This window comes from Struthio camelus, chromosome 9 (assembly GCF_040807025.1).
Source record: "Struthio camelus isolate bStrCam1 chromosome 9, bStrCam1.hap1, whole genome shotgun sequence".
Classification (NCBI taxonomy): domain Eukaryota; kingdom Metazoa; phylum Chordata; class Aves; order Struthioniformes; family Struthionidae; genus Struthio; species Struthio camelus.
This window is the reverse complement of record NC_090950.1, coordinates 34,035,668-34,057,742: the sequence shown is the minus strand read 5'-3', so window position 1 is coordinate 34,057,742 and position 22,075 is coordinate 34,035,668. Positions and strand designations below refer to the sequence as shown.

The 22,075-nt window shown below is 42.6% G+C and overlaps 3 protein-coding genes across 4 annotated transcripts in view; 1 reads left to right on the top strand and 2 right to left on the bottom strand.

Annotated features, from left to right (window-relative positions):
• Positions 1-87: 87 nt before the first annotated feature.
• Positions 88-3,602, bottom strand: COMMD2 (COMM domain containing 2). Its single transcript, XM_068955128.1, has 5 exons — positions 3,501-3,602; positions 3,296-3,373; positions 2,732-2,814; positions 1,238-1,411; positions 88-704 (listed from the first exon to the last, which is right to left on the bottom strand). Exons 1-5 carry the CDS (start codon positions 3,565-3,567, stop codon positions 507-509), a joined length of 600 nt encoding a protein of 199 aa, XP_068811229.1. The 5' UTR covers positions 3,568-3,602; the 3' UTR covers positions 88-506.
• Positions 3,603-4,626: 1,024 nt separating this feature from the next.
• On the bottom strand, positions 4,627-12,690 carry ANKUB1 (ankyrin repeat and ubiquitin domain containing 1). The gene is given in 8 exon segments (XM_068954748.1): positions 4,627-4,687; positions 4,689-4,761; positions 4,764-4,898; positions 5,312-5,385; positions 5,856-6,006; positions 6,881-7,028; positions 9,815-10,038; positions 12,633-12,690. Coding segments are annotated over 8 exon segments (924 nt in total).
• Positions 12,691-17,439: 4,749 nt separating this feature from the next.
• Positions 17,440-22,075, top strand: part of RNF13 (ring finger protein 13) — a 38,336-nt gene continuing 33,700 nt past the window's right edge. Inside the window, exons 1-2 of one of the 2 annotated variants that reach the window (XM_068955126.1) lie at positions 17,440-17,570; positions 17,911-17,981. In XM_068955126.1, coding sequence (XP_068811227.1) covers positions 17,970-17,981 — 12 coding nt within the window. In that variant the 5' untranslated portion in view covers positions 17,440-17,570; positions 17,911-17,969. The remainder of the gene's footprint in view (positions 17,571-17,910; positions 17,982-22,075) is intronic. The other variant, XM_068955127.1, reaches the window with a different exon arrangement.

Genomic DNA, 22,075 nt, shown 5'->3' with positions numbered 1-22,075 from the left:
CTTTGGGGGAAGGGGGCAGTACTCCCACCCCTACATTTGCATTTCTATGCACACATGAGTCGAGATGGAAGAACCACTGCTGTAAAGTATTGTTTCCATCCAGTACGTGTATTTTTATTTCAAAATAGAAGCAAAACCAAGAAAAAAAACCTGCTTGATAAACATAACAGTAAACGTGCATCTTCGTATACTATTGAGGCAGCCCTACTTAACGTATAAAAGTTCTTTAAGAACATTTATACTAATTTAGAGCTAAAGATGCTAAATGCAGCATGCTGAATTTCAATATATGCAGGTTAAGCAAAACCAATTACCTATCTCATATCAGGCAGCTGTGTAAAAGTTAGCACGAGAGGACATTCAGCCTGAAATTACTGGCTCAAGATCCTGGCAGCGGAAAGCATTTCATCTGATCCAGATGTTTATTTTTCCTCAAAATGTATTGGTGAACGTTGTTCCTGGTCATTTCATGAACTACCTCATAAGACAACAGTCACGAATTAACACTACTTCATGTTGCGCACTATTCGCCTACAATGGTTTGTCTTCATTTCCCCCAAGGCTCGTTCCAGTTGCTGAATTAGGTGAAGCAGCGTAGAAGGGTCGGTTTGCAGCACTTGGGCAGTTTGATCTCCGTTCTGATTCAGGTGCAGCTTTAGAGTCACAGCAGGCTTAATCTGTTGTCTCAAACTTCTGCTTGCAAGCTGTACGAGGGAGTTTGGATGAAATGGGAAAAAAAAAGAAAAAGAAAAAGAAAAAAAACAGTTGTCAACTTTCATATTTACAGTTCACAACAGATTTGCAGGACCTGCTTGCAGGACTGTAAAAATCCTTTTCACTCACAAAGACAGGCATATTCTATTACTTAGTTTTATCATTAGATAACATTAATCCACTCTAACACGATAATAATATTTGTGAAAGTTAGATGACACATGAAACAACATATTTAGTGTATTTTAACATTTTTAAAGTGACAATGGAGCTATGAATTTAATTTTCATAAAGCAACAAATAATTTGTTTGCATCATCACCTGTCCTGTTCATCTTAAATCTAGTTATCTTCTGTAAAATAACAAAATTATGACAATTTTACACGTAAGAAAACTGCTGCCTCAGTTACTTTGAAATAATACAAATCACATTAATTTGTTCACAGTTGCTTGTAATGCTAAAAAAAAAAAAAGTAAAGCAAAATGCAGATTACTAAAAAAAAAATAAATAAAGAGAAGTTACCTGCACATCTAGTCTCCATTCAAGATTGTGGTAACTGGGAAGCTTTGGTGCCAGCTCACTAAGAATGCTTCTGATCTCTTTCCTGTTATCAAGGTAAAGCTGGAGCAGTAATTTGTTCAATTCGTCTGAGAATCCCAGCACATGAACAGAATCCTGGAAATCTGTCTCAGAAATCTGGACATAACAAGCGAGGCCTTAATATGGAAGGCTGTAATAGTCATTACTTATTGAAAAACAATTAAAACTAAACATCATACACGTGGCATGGCACAACTATTTTCCTGCAGAAATTCCACAGCTAGGACAAAACAAATCACCCATGTTTTAAGTTGATACATTACCGCTAATTTGCACAAACTTCAGAAACAGTTTTGAGGTCTTTAAAAAAGAAAAGTGTTCAACATCTTCATGGTTGATCCTTCATATCAGGGAAGGAGACACAAAAGAAAAAGCATTTCAGCTTTGCCGAGATGGAAATACATTTCTAGATAATTTATCAACAGTATGTTAATTTAATATTGATACTCAAATTATAAATACTCTGAAACGAGCTGATTATCTACAAACGTAAGCAAGCGCTGTGTACAGCCTCAAAGCTCATGTTTATTCGCTCAGCCTGGCCCGCAGAAGGCAACTGCCCTAGGTCAATGCCTTTGTGCTGAACTGGAGAAGTTTGGTTCATTATTGTGGAAGTAGCTATTTATTTGATGGAAAAAGTTACACATTTGCAATGGAGTAAATATTTTTCATACAGCTAAAACATTCCGTGATCACCTATATTCTACCATAAAGCCTCAATAATTTATCAGTCGTCAAGTCACCTTATTCAACAGACAATTGCAATTGTTCATTTTCTTCCCTATCAATTCTTCAGAACAACGTCTGCTTGAAGTTAAATTGGAATTACTCGTCTCTGTATCTCTTTTCCATGTTTTCCACGTTCAAAAATTCTCCAGTGTTAATAGCAAGCAGTCTTTCCAATGGAAACGGTTGTCATCCAGCTATTGTTCTTTCAATATTTGCTTATACCTGCCCAAGCTTCTGATGCCAGGAGCTGAGAACGCTCTCAAGCTAAGCCTATCAGTTAACCCAAGGAACGCTTATAGGGGTTTAACACAGCACATATCCTGTACGGAAGCTGAGCAAAACATCTCCGCTCCAGCGACTTTTCTTACTCAGACAGAGCTTAATCCTCCAGCATGCTTCTTCCCAAGGCAGCCTAAGTTGCTGTACGTTCTTGTTACAGGCTGTTAACCCACTGTCGAGTTTTAGCTTCAAAGACGCTGGACGCAGACTGCAGACAACCTGAGTCGTCCTCACAGATGCAGCGTTTCAAAGGGGAGAATTGCATGAGGGCAGACATCACTTCCTTCTTTTTTTTTTTTTTTTTAAAATTAAACAGATCTCTCACATCAGACTTTCGGAGCGGTTCGCCCCCCGCGCCCGGACACCCCCCAGCGCAGCCCCTCACGCGCTCGGCGAAGGCGGCCTTACCATGAGCTTGGCGCTCTCAGTGAGCAGGTACGTCAACCCTTCCACTCCCTGCTGAACCGCGTCGGCGCTAACATCAAGTTTTCCTTCAAAGGAAGCACGAAACACCTTTTACTCCACCATTAAGTTGCCGCCGCAACAAGCCACAAGCCTGCAGACTCACCCAAAGCTAGCCTGCAAAGCGCGCACAGGGAAGAAAAGCAGCGGAGGGTTGAGCGCGCCTCCCGAAAGAGGCTGGAAGGGGCTAGTAGACGAGGGGGATCACAAACGAAACCCAAAGCAACAAAAACCACGCACAAAAACAACCCCCAAACCAGCTTCTTATGGGGGAGAGGCGAAGGAGAGGAAGAGGAGGCCGCGGCCGGAGCCTTCCCGCGGCGCCTCCCAGCGCGCCCCCCGCTCGGTCCCGGCCCCCCCCCGCCCCGCTGGTCCCGGCCCCCCTCCCCGGTCCGGGCCCCCCCCGGCCCCGGCCCCCCGCCCCGCTGGTCCCGGCCCCCCCCGATCCCGGCCCCCCCCGCCCCGCTGGTCCCGGTCCCGGCCCCCCCCTCCGCCCGGCCCCGCTCTTACTGGCGGCCGCCTCGAGGGCGCGCGGGGCCGCGCCGCGCCGCAGCAGCTCCACCGCCAGCCGCCCCAGCTCGCCCGCGGCTGAAACGAGAGAGGCGGCTCGGCTGAGGGCGCCGCAGAGCCCGCCCCGCCCGCGCCCCCCGCCAAGGCCCCGCGGGGCAGCAGCCGCCGCCGGCACCGGCACCCGCACCCGCACCGGCACCCGCACCTGCGGCGCCCAGGCCGGGCAGGCGGCCCAGGTGCTCCCGCTGCTCCTCCGACAGCACCAGCAGCATCGCCGCCCTCCGGCCCCGGCCGCCGCCGCCCGCCCAGGAAGGGGCGGTGCCCGCCCGCCCGCCCGCCCAGGAAGGGGCCGCCAGGGGGCGCCGCAGGGCCCGGCGCGGGCGGCGCCAGCCGCGCTGCAGCCCCGCTCCCCCGCGAAACCGCCGTGCGTTTTACTCCGAGATTACGTACCGGCTCCCGACTTGGCGTGTCCTTCTGGTCCCCGGAAGCAGAGCCGGCCGGCGGCACCCTGCTCGAGGGAGACCTGCTTCAGAAGCAAAACCGTTCCCAATCATTTCATTTTTCGCCACAGCAGTTAATTATTATTTGTTGCAAACTCTGCCTAAATTTCACAGGGATTGTGGTTCCCCAGTATTACTCGCAGGGGTGTTCGGGGCAGGAGGGCGAAGCGGGTCGCTCCGCGGTCGTCGAGCTCCGAGGCGGCAGGAGGGCAGGAACCGCCGGCACCAAAACCCACAAACTGATCGCGCCTCCTTTTTCCTACCCTGACAGCCGTCGCCCCCAGATGCGATTTTACTGCTATTTCAGGAAATAACTTCAAACCGAACATGGTATAGATCATTTTCTGAGATTTCCAGAAACTAGAGGTGGAAGCGGCCTGCTCGGAAAAGGCAATCCGCCTGCCAACGCGAGAGATGTACTTTTATGAAATGGTTCTTTGAATGCAGATCTCCTCCCCTGCCCCCCTTGTTATGTACCACTATTCCAGTGTAGTTCGACAGGACACTATATGTAGCTTATGTGAAAGCATCATCAGGAAATACTAATTAGCAGGAAATAGTTAATCCAAGAGCGTTTTTGCAGAATTCGTACCTTCACTACCTCAAAGTGAAAGAGAATAAGGCACGTGAAAGAAAGAATTAAAAGAATTACCAGTGAGACTTGGAAAGGACTCAGGGAGACAGGCTGGTACAAGTCTAGACACCTCAGACGGTAGGTGCTGGCGTTATCGCAGTACGGTTTAATTTCGTCCAGTCATACTGCAGCTCTTCAGACACTAGTAAAAGCCTTTAACGGATCGCCGGAAGATGCACCCTGCACAAATTAGAGATTCAGTGGGAACCCACACTTGGGTAACTAAATATAACACAGTCCTTCTGTTTGTTTTTCATTTATCTTCGGAGGAATTTGTCCTGCTGGATTTTGGCATTCAAGGCATATTACACTACAACTGACAATGGCCTTAGTATTATTAATTGGCCTGCTTCTGTAGCTGCATGAACAGGGCATTTGTTTATATTTGTAGGCTCCGTTTCCACACACCGATGTCTGTAAGGATCGACACAAACTGCTTCGCGAGGTCCTACTCCCTGTTGCAGGATTTATTCTGTAAGCATAAGTTGGCCAAAAATGCTGCCACGCGAAGAGCCGCATATTTTTGACACCCGCAAATATACTAAAAAATTGTAAAGCAAAAAAAACAAGTTGTTTAATATCACCAAGGATTAACAAAAGATTAAAGTTTGAAGTTACAGCTACTACTTTTCAGTCTGGTGATGCGAAAATATGTATCGTTAAGGAGCCATTCAGTTATACTGCAGGATATGTAAATCTAAAAGTTTAGCATTCCGGTGATTTGCTTGGGCTATATGGCTCCCATTTAGGTAAGTAAAATAAAACTTTTTTTGAAGGGAGGTACTTACAGATGACCATATATAATATACAAAATACATTCTGATATCCTACTATAGTTACGCAGCATCAAGAAGAGATTTCACAGACAGCAGAGATATTTACTGTTCACGTAGCTTGAGGAATTCCATAGCTGCTCACGCTTTATGCTTGAGTTTCGAAATGTTATGCAAAGGATCCTTAAAAGAAAGAAAACTGAATGAGTTATGAAAACCAATGAAAAGAATACGAGACTATCAGAGCGCTGAATTTCTGCAAAAGGCAGGTATTAAACACCAGAGTTACAGAATGGAAGATGGTGGTTAAAATATGGAAGAAAGGGCAGATTTGTCAAGATAGTTCTTGTGTTTGGTACAGCCACCCATTCTGCAATGACCACGGAACAGAACAGTCTGTAGTTTATTCTTCTACCAACAGAAACCAGATATAGATAGATATTTGAGAGTCACTCCCCCGTATTTGGTACTCTGTATGTAACAATTTTCTTCCTGTTCTACCATCACATTTCTCCTGATACAGATTGTGCTGTTCTTCCTCAAATATGCTGGCCAAGTCCATTCTGCCAACATAAGCCCTTTATGTATCACAGCATATTAACAGTGAGATCTTGCCACGTTGCCCGCGTTTAAAGGAAAAAGATTACACTCACGTGTGATACTGCCATGAGCTATCAGTCATACACAACTGCTGGAGAGACAGCGTTTTTGACAGAAGTAGTCTGAACTCAGCACAGATTTTAATGTGCGAAACCACTACTGGGTTAGGATCTCCACATCGTTTGTTTCCATCAGTTCCATTAGCTGGGATCCAACGCAAAAAGACAGCACTAGCTTAGACTTCTAACACTGACATTCTGAATATGTATTTGGCAAGCATGTTTCCACCTGGCATTGGTTGGGAGCAGTGGTGCAGAAAGACCTCTCAAACTTGTCTAGTTTTTCTCACAGCTCTATTATAAACCATGTCTTGTCATTTATTCAGAAGAAAGGAAACAGTGGTAGATCATATTATCCCCATGCTCTTTCTCTGAGAGGGACTTTACCAACAGGATCAGCAATAGGATATTTTTCTTTTGTGTTCTTAAATCACGGTCCCGCACTGTATTGCGGCCTAACTATGCAGCAAGGAAGCATCGATAGCCATTGAATAAGGGAGAAATACACAGGACACAGGGCTGCAAAACTGCCAAGGAAACATATTAGCCTAGGGAAAAAAGCTCCTTATTCCCCTCACTATTCTAGCTGCAAAATAAATGCTATTTTACCAATCTAGGAAAAGCAGGTGAATATATTCAAATAGCAGGCAGATGTATTGTAAGACTATTTTAAGGAGTGCTTGACCGAAAGGATAACTTACTCTAAACTGCTAATAAGAAAGTCATGATCTTTACGGAAGCCTTCAGAGACGGCATTACTATTCCCGTATGTCCAAATAAAATGACTTTCTAAGAACATGTATTCCTATTATGTTAAATCAAGCCAAAAAAAATCAATACTGACATTCTTCACTACTAAAATGATGCATAACTTCTTTTATTTACATGATTTTTTCTCTTTTAGGAGATGGTTCATATTGTTGAACAACAACGCCAGTCAACTCTTGAAGAAGCTGTTTTAGAATAGAATAATAATTGGGAAAACGTGAGTGGAAAAACATTGTGTTGCATTTTCTTACCATACTTAAGTACTGGCTTTTCCTCAGGCAGATAATGCTGTACTTTGTTTCCTAAGAGACATGCAGTCAAGCAGTCTTTCCAGCCATCCCACACATCCAGGGGAAGTGTTGTACCTGCCAAAAGAGATGTTTCAGTTTCATTACGTTTTCAGCTTACAAACTTTTAAACTACCTCAGTTACATTTAGAGCAAGCTTTGCAATCTCCTGGCTGGGAAATAGGTATAGTATGGGTTCCTGCAAGGCCAGAGTTTTTTTATTCTCCAGGATCTCATCCTTAATTTCATGATTTTTTTGTGAGAAGATATCAACCCTCTAAAACAAATAGTCTTGGTAAGTTTGTATTAAAAAAAAAAAAAGTGCATACAAAACATATAACACTTTGGTTTGTGTGTTTATCTCTAATAGCCTGAATTTAGTGACTTTTTGGTATGCAACTTAGTTGACTGGATTTTGGCCAGGACTGAGGATACATTATCGGAATAACGACTAGATGTGAGAACAATGAAAGGAGCTTTCTACAGCTGGCACGTTTGGCATTTCGAAGTATTACTCTTCTCTGAACGATCATTTGTTAATGGCATTAGAATTGCTGTTGTGTTGTGACAAGAAACTGTCAGGACATCTAGTATCTCTCCAAATGGCATCTTTTTATTATTTGTACCAGCATACAATAATAGTAGCACACTGACCTTGATGCTTACTGCTACCGGTTCATTCTTCCCACCCCTCCCCTGCAATGTTAAACATTCATCCATCCTGTTAATTATTCCGGATAGCGAGGGTCAACACATCTCAGGACTAAGAACTTCTACCATGAAAGGCTGTGAAAACATATTACGGTTTCATTCCTAACCTTTTCCTTACTGAGTTCCACTGATTTCCAGGAGTAAGTCCAATAACATAAGCACAGACGTCAGAGACCATGAGCTATTAAACGTAGTACTTCAACACTTGCTCTTTGGAGATTATAGAGGATAATTTTGCATTACTTATTAAAATCATAAAGAAACAAGTGGAATTAATTATTGTGAATCAGTGGGAAGGCAATATGAGTTCTCAGCCATCCTCACAAATTTGAACAGGTTTTGAGGCTTTATTAGGATTGCAGATTTTGGTTTCTAGTCTTTGGATTTTGAACATTTTCTTTTCCGGATGGAACTCTGGGACCCTCCAGCAGACGTCCACACTCAACACAGTGAAGTTACTCATTGTTTCATCTAAACTATTTTGTTTGCTAGTCCATGTACATATACTACTAAAAGAGTTCTTAGACTATTCTGAGCAATTTTGCAAATAGTTCTTCGTCTATTACCTTCCAGAGAACGTTTGTTTTGTAGTATAATGGGTATCATAAGTGCCTCTAAATAACAGCATAATTGTGAATATACACTTAGGAACCAAATATCACTCATTTGTTATATGTTTGTAACATTTGGGTCATTTCAGAGTTATATTCTTGACATTGCTTTAATTTGGGGGGTTTGGGAGCCAAATTTGCCATTGCTTTGCACTCTGTGAACCTGACAGATGAGCAAAACAGGAAAGAACTTCCCGTATCAGAAGCTGTATGCCCATTTTGCCCTCTTCCTGCTCGGTATAAGCTGACTTACCTTAGATGCATTGTATCAACGAATTGGGACCCAATTTGTAAATCATATACATAAACTCTCTCCGTTAGTCTCTCTAAAAATATTATATTTAGATAATTATTCATTTGGTACATTCATCCACAAATTACATCTTTTATTTCATGGCAAAATAATCCTTAGATCAGTTTACAGCTAATTACGTACTTAATTGTAAGACTAAGAGTAGTCCTATTGAAGATCATGTCATTCGTACTGCAGTTTGAATAACATGAGTGAAAACAATCATGTGTATCTTCAGTCACCCCAATTTCTGCCTGTCATTTGTGAATAATTTCATTATTGCTATTAGCTATGGGCAAAACTAAAAGAGCAGAGAAGTTAAGTGTTGCGCTTCAGGTCACATAGCACCTTTCTGACAAAAGTAAAAATAATGTTGACTGATCTCACCACTGGTGGCATAAAGCCTGGGTATCTACTTCTCTTTTTAAGGAGCTCAAGTTGTAAGACTGCAGTTGCCCTCATTTGCAACGTAAACATCTAATACTCCAAAAAATGCATACTAGGCTTCTGACATCTGTAACACCATGTGACAGTGACTGTCACAGGTTAATACGTACCGAATTGAGTGGCCCTTTTCAATGGTGTTGCGTGAAAGGTTCTATAGGGGCAGGTATATTACAGTCTAAGAGATATTGGGGACTAAACAGGAGCATGTTTCAGAAGTTTTTCTTGTGTACCCTAATTTAAAAAAAAGACTCAGTTTTCTGGGCTTTTCAGAGTCCAATTACTTTTAAAACATCCACAGTATTCCTATATATTAAGAGATGACTAAAAACTAAAACCTACTGTGAACCTACATTCACAATATACCCAAATGCAAAGAATAAGAAAAGAACAGCAGAAGTCCATGGGACCACTCTGTTTTCTTGTGCACTCTGCACAGTTAGGTATATATGCCAAATGGGTATAAAAACAGACCTCCTAAATGTTTGACATATTCAAGCACGTCATTATATGGCCTTGGAAAAACTAGTAAGAATTTTTTTCTGCTCTGCGTGCTAATTTTTGGCATTTCCTTTGATCTTTTACCTTGTTAGAGACACATGTTCTGTTGGGGAGAGGGAAGGGAGAAGAGGGATAGACTGCCAAATGCAAATACCTAGAAATCCACAGGCATTTTGAAAACGCGGCTTTAACGGTGTGCTTCAGCTTATCTAGCTACAAGCGTAACAGTAAAGTTTTTTTTAGATAAACTAAGCTGAACAACAACCTAGTTGCCTGCTGGGTCAACATTACTGTTTGCTGCACGTCGATTAAAAACAGCATAGAAATCATCCTATATTAATATCCACCTGGTCTGTTGTAGTCATATATCCCCCTGCCTCTTGAAGTTCTGAGACAATATTTGCTACTTGGAAAATCACATGTCAGAGATACCAGCGTTTTCAAAAATGACACCTTGGCTGCAAGAAGATAAATATCGTGCACAGTAGGCACTTTCTGCTGAGTTATAGCATTCTATACATATAGGTCTGGCTTGTTGTCTTCTTCAAAGTAACCCTTACCACCTCAGTATTCCCACGGGGTTGTTCTTGTAAATTCTGCTTACGGTTCAAGAACATTGTTCTTGAATACCAAGAGATTTATTCTTTTGACTGAAAAGAATAAATAGATAGAGCCAGGAACTTGGTTCCTAACAACCATCTCGTTGACTGGAAAAAAGCTAAGTTGCCATTTTTTAGGACCTGAACCTGCAATACACTAAATGCCTTCAGCAAGATGCTGAACACTTTCAACTCTCATAATTCATTTATAAAATTCTGACACCGGTTGTGTTACATGGTATATTTTATGCAGCTACGAATGCCCTGGGCACTGCTTAAAAATAACAGGCATTTTGTACCAGATCATTTATCATTAACTGCAAATGAGCAGCATCAGTGTGTGTAAGAGCAGAATCTGGTCTTATCAGCAGAAATGCTATTTACTTGTTAACATAAACAAAACTTCTTATGGGATAGCTCTGCATTTTCCCATAGAATTCCATTCTCTGTAATGCACAGGGAGTTTGTTTGTATATAGGATTCAATGTGGGATTAAGAACTAGCAGCTATTCATATTATATGAATTTGCAACTCATCCTTTTTGTTTGATATGGTATAATTAAATCTTGTATGAAAGACAGATTAGGCTGCAGCCACCTACGGGAAGTAATGAAGAGAGATGGAAAGAACTTTTGCCCGGCCTTTTGCTTGTAAAGCTCGCCTTTTATTTAAGCCTTCTAAAAGGTGGTCACCTTCGTGGTGACTGTTTCAATTTTGGTGAGAAAAGGCATCTTCTATGGTTTTTGATGCAATGTGATTTTGCATTTAGTTTGTACATGGTGTCTTAGGACTGATCATTGATGCACACATGACATGGTTACATGATACACAAAACTGAAATAAGTAATTACATGCAAGGCTCAACACTAAAGAAAATCGTACCGACCTCGGGTGACATTGAACACTTCCTGCAGAATGTGGTAGTCTTTCTTCTCGTTCCATTTCTAAGCACTTTTGATCTTGCAGGACAAGTAGTTGATTAGAAATTCAGAAAACAGGATACTGCATCATGGCTTAGAGATGAGGGATGTTAATTTTCTTAGCGCTAACTGTAAAATTATTTTGAAGAGAAAGCAAACGCACAGCATCTAGTACGCATACACATCCAGGACTTTTTAAAATAGTACAATGCATCTACCTCACTGAGCAACAGCAACAACAGTGCTACACGCAGACAGTACAGTCGGAAATGACTAGAACCAGTATAGATGCAATAAAGAAGTAACTAATCGCAAAGACATTGAAACACTGCAGTTGCACTGCAAATACTGGCAGCTGACAACAAAATGCAAATAGGAGAGCTTAAGTTGCTTTATTTACATTAGGAAGAGAGCCAAGTGATGCCAGGCAAAAATCCTGTCCTTTATCTCCATGAGTATACAGGAAAAGTCCCTGAAAGCTTTCACAGAAATTTGAATTAAGATAGCGTAAAATAAACAACAAAAACCTTTTCAGGATCAAACAATAAACAGGCAGCATCTTTACCTGTACTTAAGTCAAAAACTAAATATAAAAAGCAAGCATCGGAAACAGAACCAAGCATAAGTAGCTATCCTCCTACTTTTATAATGTTTTGTATCTTGCCTAGTCTTAGTCTAAAGAAATGACAAAGATCCACCATATCTCTCAAAAGTAACAAAAATCCTCATCTTGCAAAATGACGCAGAAAAGTTTCTAGAGGCTCTTCTGGGTTAACAAAATGCATATGCTGAGCATTCATGTCTGTAATTAAAAAAAAAAGAAGAAAAATTGCACAGCAACACAAATCACAGTTATTTGGACCCTAAAAGCAGAGCTTTCTTCCTTTAAAGCAAACACTTACTAGCAAAAGCCCCATGATAACAGACAACACTGACATGGAGACAGAGTCATCTGAACGGGTTTCGCTAGCCCAAGCGAACAGGCAAAACACCCTCTATATGCATTAAAGACGCCAGCAAACCATCTATTAAGGTAAGCGTGCACAAGCGTCATACGCCTATCTGCAAACTAGTCATGCTTACACCATTCTTACAGTTGTATTTTAGCTTTAATTTAAGTACTGCTGATTAAACCTCTGAGAGTCATCATGTAAAAGCAATCTGGCATTTAACTACATTTACTGATTATTACCTTTTTTACAAGGATTCATAAATAAGATTGAATCTAAGCTTCTGACAGTGTTACTATTGAATATGCTCTGTCACAGCTTAGAATCTACAGCAAGAGCAAAATATCAGCTATTTATACAATAAAAAGTGTAAAAAAATGAAGCATTTTAAGGTATTTGAGCTATATTTAGGATGTAGACGTTCCTGGATCCCCTTGCTCAACATGCGTTAATTTACCTTTTTGCCATGCAGAATGTATCTACAAACCTTTGTTATGTTTTCTCTGCAATGCTTATACACTTACCTATATCTCTTAAGAAGAAACAAACATGTGAAATGCTTCAAGAGACTCACATGAAGTACTGCGTAGTGAACACAGAAGGAATCATACTGCTTGACTCATTACCCTATGTTGTTTGGGAAAAGACATTTAAGTCAGTATGAGCATTTCCATTGACTGCTACAGACTTAGATCAGGCTCGGTTCTGCTCTCCATCATCTCCTGGTACTGTTTTCCAAAGAGCATATCGCTGAAGCGTGTGTGTGGTGGACTGTTTCGCTACTCCCCTCTGTTATTCCATTCACTGTGTAATACATTGGCAAACGATAACATACAGGCATCAAAGCTGGTCAGTTTGTGTCAAAGCAGAAATGGCTTTCTGCCAGAAACAAACTCACTTCTAAGGAGATGCGGGGAAGTATACATAAGCAAGTATACATAATCACGGGCCTGTTGTCGTACACTTCCCTGTTCTCTTGATAACAAAATGCTAGAACCATCAGAAAATCCCAATTATCAAGAGGCCTCTGCAGATAATAGGCAGATTTTTGCAACAGAATTTCTACTGTGGTTCTCTGTTGGGCTTAAGGCTGCGTATACTATGTGATTTCTGTGGTATTTGTTTATCGTCTTATCAGACGAATCATTTTGTAGGGAGAAATAAAGACCTAATTCTAAAAACGTAATGTAACATACACTGCATGATCACTCTAATATACTCCTCAGAATTTTATGGCACTATGGGATCTTTATTTTAACAGGGTAAGTCACAATGGGATATAAGGCAGAAAGATAAAAGACCACAGCATTACGACCTGCTGACAGCTGCTTTTTCAGCATTTAAAGCAACAGCTTTCCTTACGAATGCTATTCTCCACAAATTTTAATGTACTCCTTTAAACTCCTTTTTATACTCTTGGTATACTGAAGCTTAACTGATCCTCTGCTGAGATTTCTTTAGTAATAATTCATAAGCAATAATAACAATAAAAAATCTTAGATGTCAATGAGAGGGAAGAAGCAAAGCGCACACGCTAAGCAAGGCCTTGTGGATTCTAGTCTTGGCTTGCATATTATTCACCGAGGCCCTTTGGCAAGCCTCGTGAGGCCAGACCGGGTTCCACTCTTCACCCTTCATTATCCCAGCACAGCTACTGGTGAATTATTAATAAAGATGTTCGCAGTGAGTAAATATGCAGGAATTTAATCTGGGCTGAGCATTGCAATAAGCAAATGCGCTAACATTAACTACACTGATTTTAAACCTACTAACATGTAAACAACGTTCAGCACACTACTTGTAAAAACATTAAGGTTTGTTGATAATTGGACTGGAGGGACAAGTTAAGAGCAGAGAACGACTCAAAAGTCTATTCCATGGTCTGAGGGCTTCTGCCACAGTTTTCAGTTTCAGTTTTCTCACAGCATACTGCATCATGTTTTATCTGACCTGTGCATTCCACAGACAGTCCGGCCACATTTTTTCCCAGCTACAAAGGAAACGATTTTGATGTTTGCTACTTGGTACATCTGCCTGACCTTGGGACAGTATTACTTCACTCTGGACAGGCTATTCACTGGTACTCCTAAACAATAACTAAAAACTGTTTTGGATTAAACCAATTTCTGACAGTATAACTAGAAGCCAAATCAAATCAGTCTGGAAACTAACTGCCCTTCTCGGCTGCCGATTCCTCACCCACTCCTTCCAAACTTCAGTCATTCATCTGAATTCTTTATGCCCTTTGCTAGCTTTTACCCCTGCTCACGACCTCTGTCTCAGGCAGGTACACTTCTTGCTCAGCTAACGATCTGATTTATCTTAGCAGTTTTCAGTGTCCTGCCTATATTTCCTCTCTTATCCGGCATAGGCCCCTAAAAAATGATACTCTGCCTTTATGGTACTTTTCATCTGAGAAGCACAAAATATCTTGGAGTATTATGACTGAAGTAAGAAATACCATGACCCCCCCAGTCATAGATAGAAAAACCAAAGCAAGGAGGTGCTAATGTATACTACAGAATAAATGAACCTATATGATACTCTGTGCTACTACAGTTAGACCGTTTCCAAGACTTAAACTAGCACGTTTAAGAGTGCAGACAGATTCAGGTGGCTAAGCCAAGGTTACTTATCACGAGCACAGCAGTACCTTCACTGTACTGTAAGTTCTGATTTCTAGACACTCTCTTCTATCTTCCACGCAGCATTTAACCTCTGCCATAGAATACATTACGATTTGCAAAAAGAGAAAGCGATTGTGTAACATAACCCCTTTATATTAAGGAAAAAAAAAAAATTGGTGCTCTTGATAGCCCGGTCCATTTTGCTGATTGATTACTATTCTTTGCAGTTCTTGCTACATCATATTTACTCCCTATTTAGTTCGTTCTTTCCAGCCCGAAAGGACTTAATGCTGATGGATCATCTCTGAACTGCAATGAGACTCCCGGATTTTTGTATTTTGAAGTCAATAATCAACTGTAAGCAACTTCAGAAGTCTGAAGCTAGTATTTAAAAACGGGTGGGAGCTCGACTTAGTTGTCGGACTATGAAAATAACTTTTCACAGAGGATTGTTCTTGCATGGGAATAGGATAAAGGCTGCATCCCTTAGGATCTCCATCACCTGTGGTTACCAAGATATGTAAGGAATCTCTACAAATCTCAGAGTTTGGTGGAGTTTTCTGCAGGAAACTTCCTCTACTCTCAATTAAGTTCAAGTGATCACAAGAAAGTAAATTAATTCTGTCTACTCTTTTCTTGGCCAACAGTCTGGTTTTGCAGTTTATGACAATATATCCCTCAACTCTACTTAGAAAAAATTCCTAACACATTTACATATACTGGTAGAATAACAGATACGCACTGTCTCCCTCCTGTCATCAGGCTAATTGACCAATCGTCTTCACAAGAGTTTTGAGTGAGCTAAATGGAATTTCAAGAAAGTCACAAGTATAACTGAGTATCTTTCTAAACGATACACACAACGTCTAATGAAAAGCTTTGGTGGCATTTTTTTCAGAAAATACTATAGAAGTGAGTCCTAGAAGGGATATCCCATCTTTGATATTTAACTTTGTTTCGGACAAACTTCTTATCTCTATTACGGCCGATAATTTACTTAAATCGGAGACCCTTCGGTTTACCTTGAAGAGATCAGTCTCAGAGACATGCACGTATATATGTGCACGCATGTTTTAGGAACACAGTACAGTAACAGACTGTGAAACCACAAAATAAAGGTGATTAGAAAACAGAAGTTTGAAGAGAAAGAAAGGAATAGAAGTTTGAAAAAGCAGCATAAAAATTGCGCGAGAAGAAGGTAAAAGAGTATGGAGGAAAAAAGAGGAAAAAAAGCCCTGACTGTCTATATGTAAAGTAACTAATCAGCTCCAGGAATCATGATAATTAGCTCAAAACGGCAGCTTCTTTACTTTGTGCCACGAGATCGTTAGTAAGACGTAATAACGAGAACACGTAATATGAGAACACTACCTACATAACTGGAACGTGTAAATCTGTAGAAGGATTTGCTCAAAGGCTCAAAAGTGGGCAAGTACACTCCAGCTGCAAAACCGAAGTTCTCTATTGCTACCAAACTGGCAGGATCCATCTTTGTGAAGCCCCTTTCTTAGCAGTCATGCAATCCGCTCGTGAATCCTGCTGTGTGCCAAAAAGAGAAAATGACATACTTTCTGAGCAAACAAACAAACCAAAACCCTAAGTTGGATGTGACCATTCAAAAACAGCCCAGCCATGAATTCAGAAAATAAACAAAGCTGTGAAATGCTTTTGGCTGATCCTGTACGTTTCAGAAACCGCTCGTACACAAAGGCTATCTCCACTAAGCAGCGTAAAGGATGTTAGTCCCCCAGCTCACCTTGAAACGATAATAAAGGTAGCTGATCGAAAGCACCGTATCTTCTGGCAACATTGCTCATAACCTCAGGACGACACTGCAAAGAAAGTACAGATGTTATCCCCCATTATCGAGATAAACTATTCTCTTCTGCCTCTCCTGATCGGCAAGCTTGGAATCGAAGCTAGAAACCATAACGCACGCTTTAAGAACCCCAGAACGTTTTCCTTAGTTCACTTTTTTGTCAGTCACTCGATCTCCTGCTGCAGCGGTACTATTACAGGAAAGATTTTAGCACCGCGTCAGGAAGAGCCAAACAGATCGGCCCAGGGGACGCCAGCCGCCAAAGCAGCACGCAAGGCAGAAGCGCACCTGCGAGCACGGGTGGCCTCGGCCCGCGGCCGCCTCCGCTCAGAGCGGCCTCCCGCAGCGCACCGGCCACCCCGGGGGCGCCGGCCCGGCCCAGCCGCCGCCTGCTCCCGCCGCCCGGCAAAGGCGGGACGCCTCGACCGCACCGGGCTGCTCCGGCGCTGGGGACGGGCGAGGGTGAGGGCCGCCGAGGCTGCCCGCGCCTGGGCAGCGCCGCCCTCACGCGCCCGCCCGCGCCCACCCGTGCCTGGGCAGCGCCGCCCTCACGCGCCCGCCCGCGCCCTCACACGCCCACCCGCGCCTGGGCAGCACCGCCCTCACGCGCCCGCCCGCGCCCTCACACGCCCACCCGCGCCTGGGCAGCGCCGCCCTCACGCGCCCTCACACGCCCGCCCGCGCCTGGGCAGCGCCGCCCTCACGCGCCCGCCCGCGCCCGCCCTCACACGCCCACCCGCGCCTGGGCAGCGCCGCCCTCACGCGCCCTCACACGCCCGCCCGCGCCTGGGCAGCGCCGCCCTCACGCGCCCGCCCGCGCCCTCACACGCCCACCTGCCCCCTCACGCGCCTTCACACTCCCGCCCGCCCCCTCACGCGCCCGCCCCCTCACGCGCCCTCACGCGCCGGCAGAACCGCCCCGCGCCCGGCCCCTCCCGGACTCCGCCCCGGCGTCACGTGACCGCGCCGGCGGCGCCCGCTCAGTGACAGCCCGAGCGGCCAATGGGCTGCGCCCGAGCCGGCGTCCTCACCAGGGCGCGGCCGGGGGCGGGGCTTCCGGCGCGGTGGCGCAGGGCGCTGCGTGCGGGGCGGGCGGGCGCGTCATGGAGTCGGCCTAGGCGCGGCCGCTGGCTCCCCGCGCCGCCGCCGCCGCCGCTGCTGGGCCGTGCCCGACCCGACGGTGAGTTAGCGGGCAGGGGCTGCTCGTCTCCTCGCGCGCCGCTGCCGGCGGGCGGTGAGGCCGGCCCGGGCCGCGGCCTGTGGCAGCCGCCGCCGCGGGGAGCTCGGGCGCGGCCCCCCCCCGGCGCCGGTCCCCTCCGGATGGCGGTGAACGCGCAGTGCCCGTCATGGCCGCTGTGCGCGGCGGTGGCGCAGCGCCTGGCCGGCTGGCGACGACCTTAGCGTTAAAAAGACGGGAAGAAGTTGAGAGGAATAGTTCCTGCAGCGTAGCTGCTTCGGCTCGTGTGCTGAGCCTCCAGAAAACATCCAAAACGAAAATCCTGTATCGTTTTTCTCTTCAGGTCTGAACACTGAAGTTTCCTTGCGTGCTTCAGTTTTCAGTTCTGTGGATAGGTCTTGGATGGAGATTCAGGTCAGTAATGGTATGATGGTACCAAAATGCAAGAAGTCAAAGACTTTGAGGCGTTCCGGGATGCTTGTAAAAATTGCTCATTTAATCTCTGTAAATTGTGTTTGTTTTGTGCTTGTGGAATTCTGGAAGGCAACCTTATCTGATGGTATTTTAAAATAGAGACCAAGTCTACCAAAGTACTAAGTCATTGAATTTGTGGCAGGACAAAGTTTTAATATGTTCATATGATGTTTGTGATTGCTGTAAGTGCTGTAATCCTATTTGGTACTGAAGTAAACTTTCAGTCTCTTACACGTAGACATGCAAACCAGATTCTTTTGCCAGTGCGGGGGGAGGAGGATAGCTGTTTTCTTGAGAAAGTTGAAGCATGAACATAGCTGTGCGGAGCAGGCATTACTTTTTGTTGTCTTATGCTGTAGGAGTAGCTTTTGAGTTGACTGAGGTATAAGCTTCTGAAAACCTGATGTTTTTACGTACTTGATGGAGTTTGGTTTAAGGACAGTTACCGAAAGCTCCTAGTATTCTATCTACTCTATTTCCTAAACCAAGTGGTTTCTCTGGGCCACCCGTCCTAAATTTTCTTCCCAGGCTTCTTCATGTTTGCAGGAATGAAACTAGTATTTTTGACAGGATTCAGCGACTGTCCAGAACAACTTCCTTCCCTCAGGTAAAATGTTCTGGTCTGGGAGCCACTGGACTTCTGTTTAAAAACATTGTGTGTGTTGTAGCCCTTTAATACAAATAATACAATCCATATACTTAGAGGCAGGCAAAGTGTTCCTGTTATCTGGTACAACAGACAGATAGATATATCATATGTATTGTTAGTTCTTGTGTCTAGTTTATTTAGCCATCCTGATCTTGAAGTGAGAAGGTCATTATGCTTTTCTATTCCTTAAAAAGTATAATCAGAAAAGTACTTTTTATTGTACATACAACAATACTACTGCCTCCTTATCTTTATGGGAAATACCTTGCCTACTGTATTCAAAGTTATATTTGTTTTATGGTCGTTTTACTGATATTATATATGCTGTGGTACAGCATAGCTCTCACTTTCTCCTCCCTGATTCTGAGCTGATGATCCCATTCTGTCCTATGACTGAAGTATGTGACTCCCCAAGATTAGTTTGTTTTCTGAATTCTAGAATGCAAGATGGGAAGAAAAAAAACACACTCAAATCCCCCAAAGTCTCTTAAGGAGAACCCTAAAATAAAGACAATGTCATAGAGTCAGAAAAATCAAATGTAAAATGCCCACGATTAATTCAGCTTGTAGTTCGACTTTTTTCTGTTGTTTACAACATGTTTTTTAGTTACATACCACTATATTTCTGTGTTCTGTGCCCCTCATTGAATGAGGCAGCTTATAGCCTACAAACGAAGCACAGAATTTCAGGAATTGTAAGGCTTTTTTGTTTATATTTGAGGCAATAGTTCTTGGACCCAGAAGAATGTGATTGTGTGCAATTGTTGTATGGAGAAGCACACACTGTATATGCATGTTGTTTGCATGGACAACCCAAATCTGGTGTTTTCCAACTTTGAGCACTTAGTATTATTTAATGGTTTTTGTATATTGCAAGGTGTGTGTTGAATTAACTGTACTGGATAAAATACTGTGATAGTTTCAAGTGCCTTGTTTTGTTACTTCTGTCATAGTAAAGAATGATAGTATTTTTTTTTTAAGTGGTTGCCTTTTACCCTCCCAGTTTCACAGAATCCTCTTTGTTAGAGGAGACTGATGAGAGGAACTAATACATCCTAATTTAGAAATAAAAATTTATGGATTTCGTAATTAATCTGAGACAGGTTCACATGACTAATTTCTTCTGTTCTGCTAACTAGCTGAAAGTTTCACAAAGTATCATATGTCTAAATAACCAAGTCAGAATCACGAGAACTGCTTTTGGAAAATATCAACTGATAACTCCCATTAATAATATTGAATTTGAAATATCTTCATATTAGTGCCAGTTTAAATCAAACCTAAGCCTATAATATGTGCTTTAACTAATGTTGAGGACCCCAGAACATGCAAAACACAAAGGATAGGAAAAGAAGTTAGGATTTCTTAGGTTTTCCTTGGTTCTAAAGTAGAATGGAGTAGTCTCGTCGGTGATCTTGTTGGTTGAGTCGATGAAGTTGTGTTTTTCAGAATGAAATACCTGCAGTGAGACAAAAAAATTCCACGTGGAAGCATTTAAATAAGAAACCTCAACTGGGAGGTTTTGAACAGTAATACAAACATTTTGGACACCCTAATTAAGTTTAATTGTGAAGTACTTTGAGTTCCTCTGATGAAAGAAGTTAGAGGAGATCCACGCGGTCTGAGAACAGTAATATTAAACATGTACCATCTCCTTTAAAACTTTTTTTTTTAATAACTATTATTGCAGCACTGGATCAAATGTAGTATTTGCTCTTGTTTTGTGCAAGGGTGTTACCACTGTTTTCATTTTGTGTATTTTCAATTAATTTCTTACTGTGAAACCACAAGAATTGCTAGAGGGACTTGAACGAGCAGTCCTTTTAAATTCAGTAGCGAAGTTGGTTATGTTTCATGATGACTGTAGGGCTTAGTTGTTGCTTTTTTGTACTATGGCATAGGAGGTGTACTGGATTACATGTTTTTTGTTGTAAATGTTGGAATTTTGAATGTTGGATTCTATGACTGGATTACATTTAGGTGCAACTTTTTATAAGGGGAGTAATGTATCTTTATTTTCTTAAGAGAATGCCTGTACGTAATCACGTTATAGCTAATCCTAAGAGGAATCTAAAGTTCCTCTGTAGATGGCTAATCGTTGGCTGTTTTAAGACTGGATTATGGCTGTAGCAACAGTACGAAAAAGAAATTGTGCTGGCTGTAACTTTTCAGTGAAGAACAGAGAGGTCCTGATCTTGGGCTTCAGGTTGCGTTTTTATAGTGAAAACCATTTTGCAGTGAGAGTTCAGGGGAAATTCCCCTCTGCTGCTTCTAATTAACGGTGACAGAATTCTGACACTCTCATGCCACAGGTTTTCTGGGAACCGGTGATGATCGGACTGTACAGTTCTGTCTCGCTATATTCCAAGTTAGTAAGTTAAAGGCTGTTGCGGGAGGCCAAGTTAGCATAGTTCTCTATTAACTCAATTTCTTACTCTAAAGAGATTATTTGTTGTTAAGACAAGCCTCTCCAAGGAATAACAAAAGGTATTTGTTTAAGCACTAAAATGTGTTGCCTCACTTGGTTGGTAGTTTTGTTTGGAAAAAATGTTTGGAGTTCTCTGTTATTCTTTTTAAAGACCTGATCTATTCGATTAGTCTATTTCCTGTTGGAATTATAATGCAAGATCCCATTGAGTCGTTGCCCTGTGGGTTTGTGTGCTTGTTGCTGTCCCATTGGATTTTACTAGGAGTATAGTCAGATTAAGAGCACGATGTATAGAAATGAATGGTAGTTTTTGCCTCAAGTTCTGTAGGCGGAGGAGATGCTACTAAATGGTCTAGGTTAAAACATAGTTAAAACTTATTCTTTTTATGATGTGAACTTAGAAAGCAAATCTCTCAAGTTGGTACGCTCTTAAAGGCTCATAAACTGCTCATGAAGGTTAGCTGTTACTTTTGTGAGTCATACAACGTATTGATGCAGAAAGCATAATATAAGTAAAGAGGTAGAGAAGCCAAGCAGTTTTCCTTTTTTCTTTTTTGTTTGTTTTTTTTTTTTTTTTGGGAATGGCAGTAATCCAGCATTTGGTTCAGGAGACCACAAGACCTTGCTTCATTCAGTATATGAGTGATATGCACTAGAAGATGTAATTCAGTTATATGGAAGGCTGAACCCCCTTCCCCCTAGTTTTTGGATGCTTGACTTTGCAATTTAACTAGTGGAATGTTTACCTTTTTGTGAATGAACGCTATCAAATTGCCTCAAGTTTAGACTGCAGCCTGAAAGACCCATGTTGGATTAACACCCTGTACTACTGAGTGTTATAGATTAAAATTTTTCAGACAGACCATTACTACATTTAACAGTACATTGGAGACCAAGGAATGTAACATATTTGCCCAGGTGATACTTGGTAAAAGTTGTAATATGCTAAATATTGTT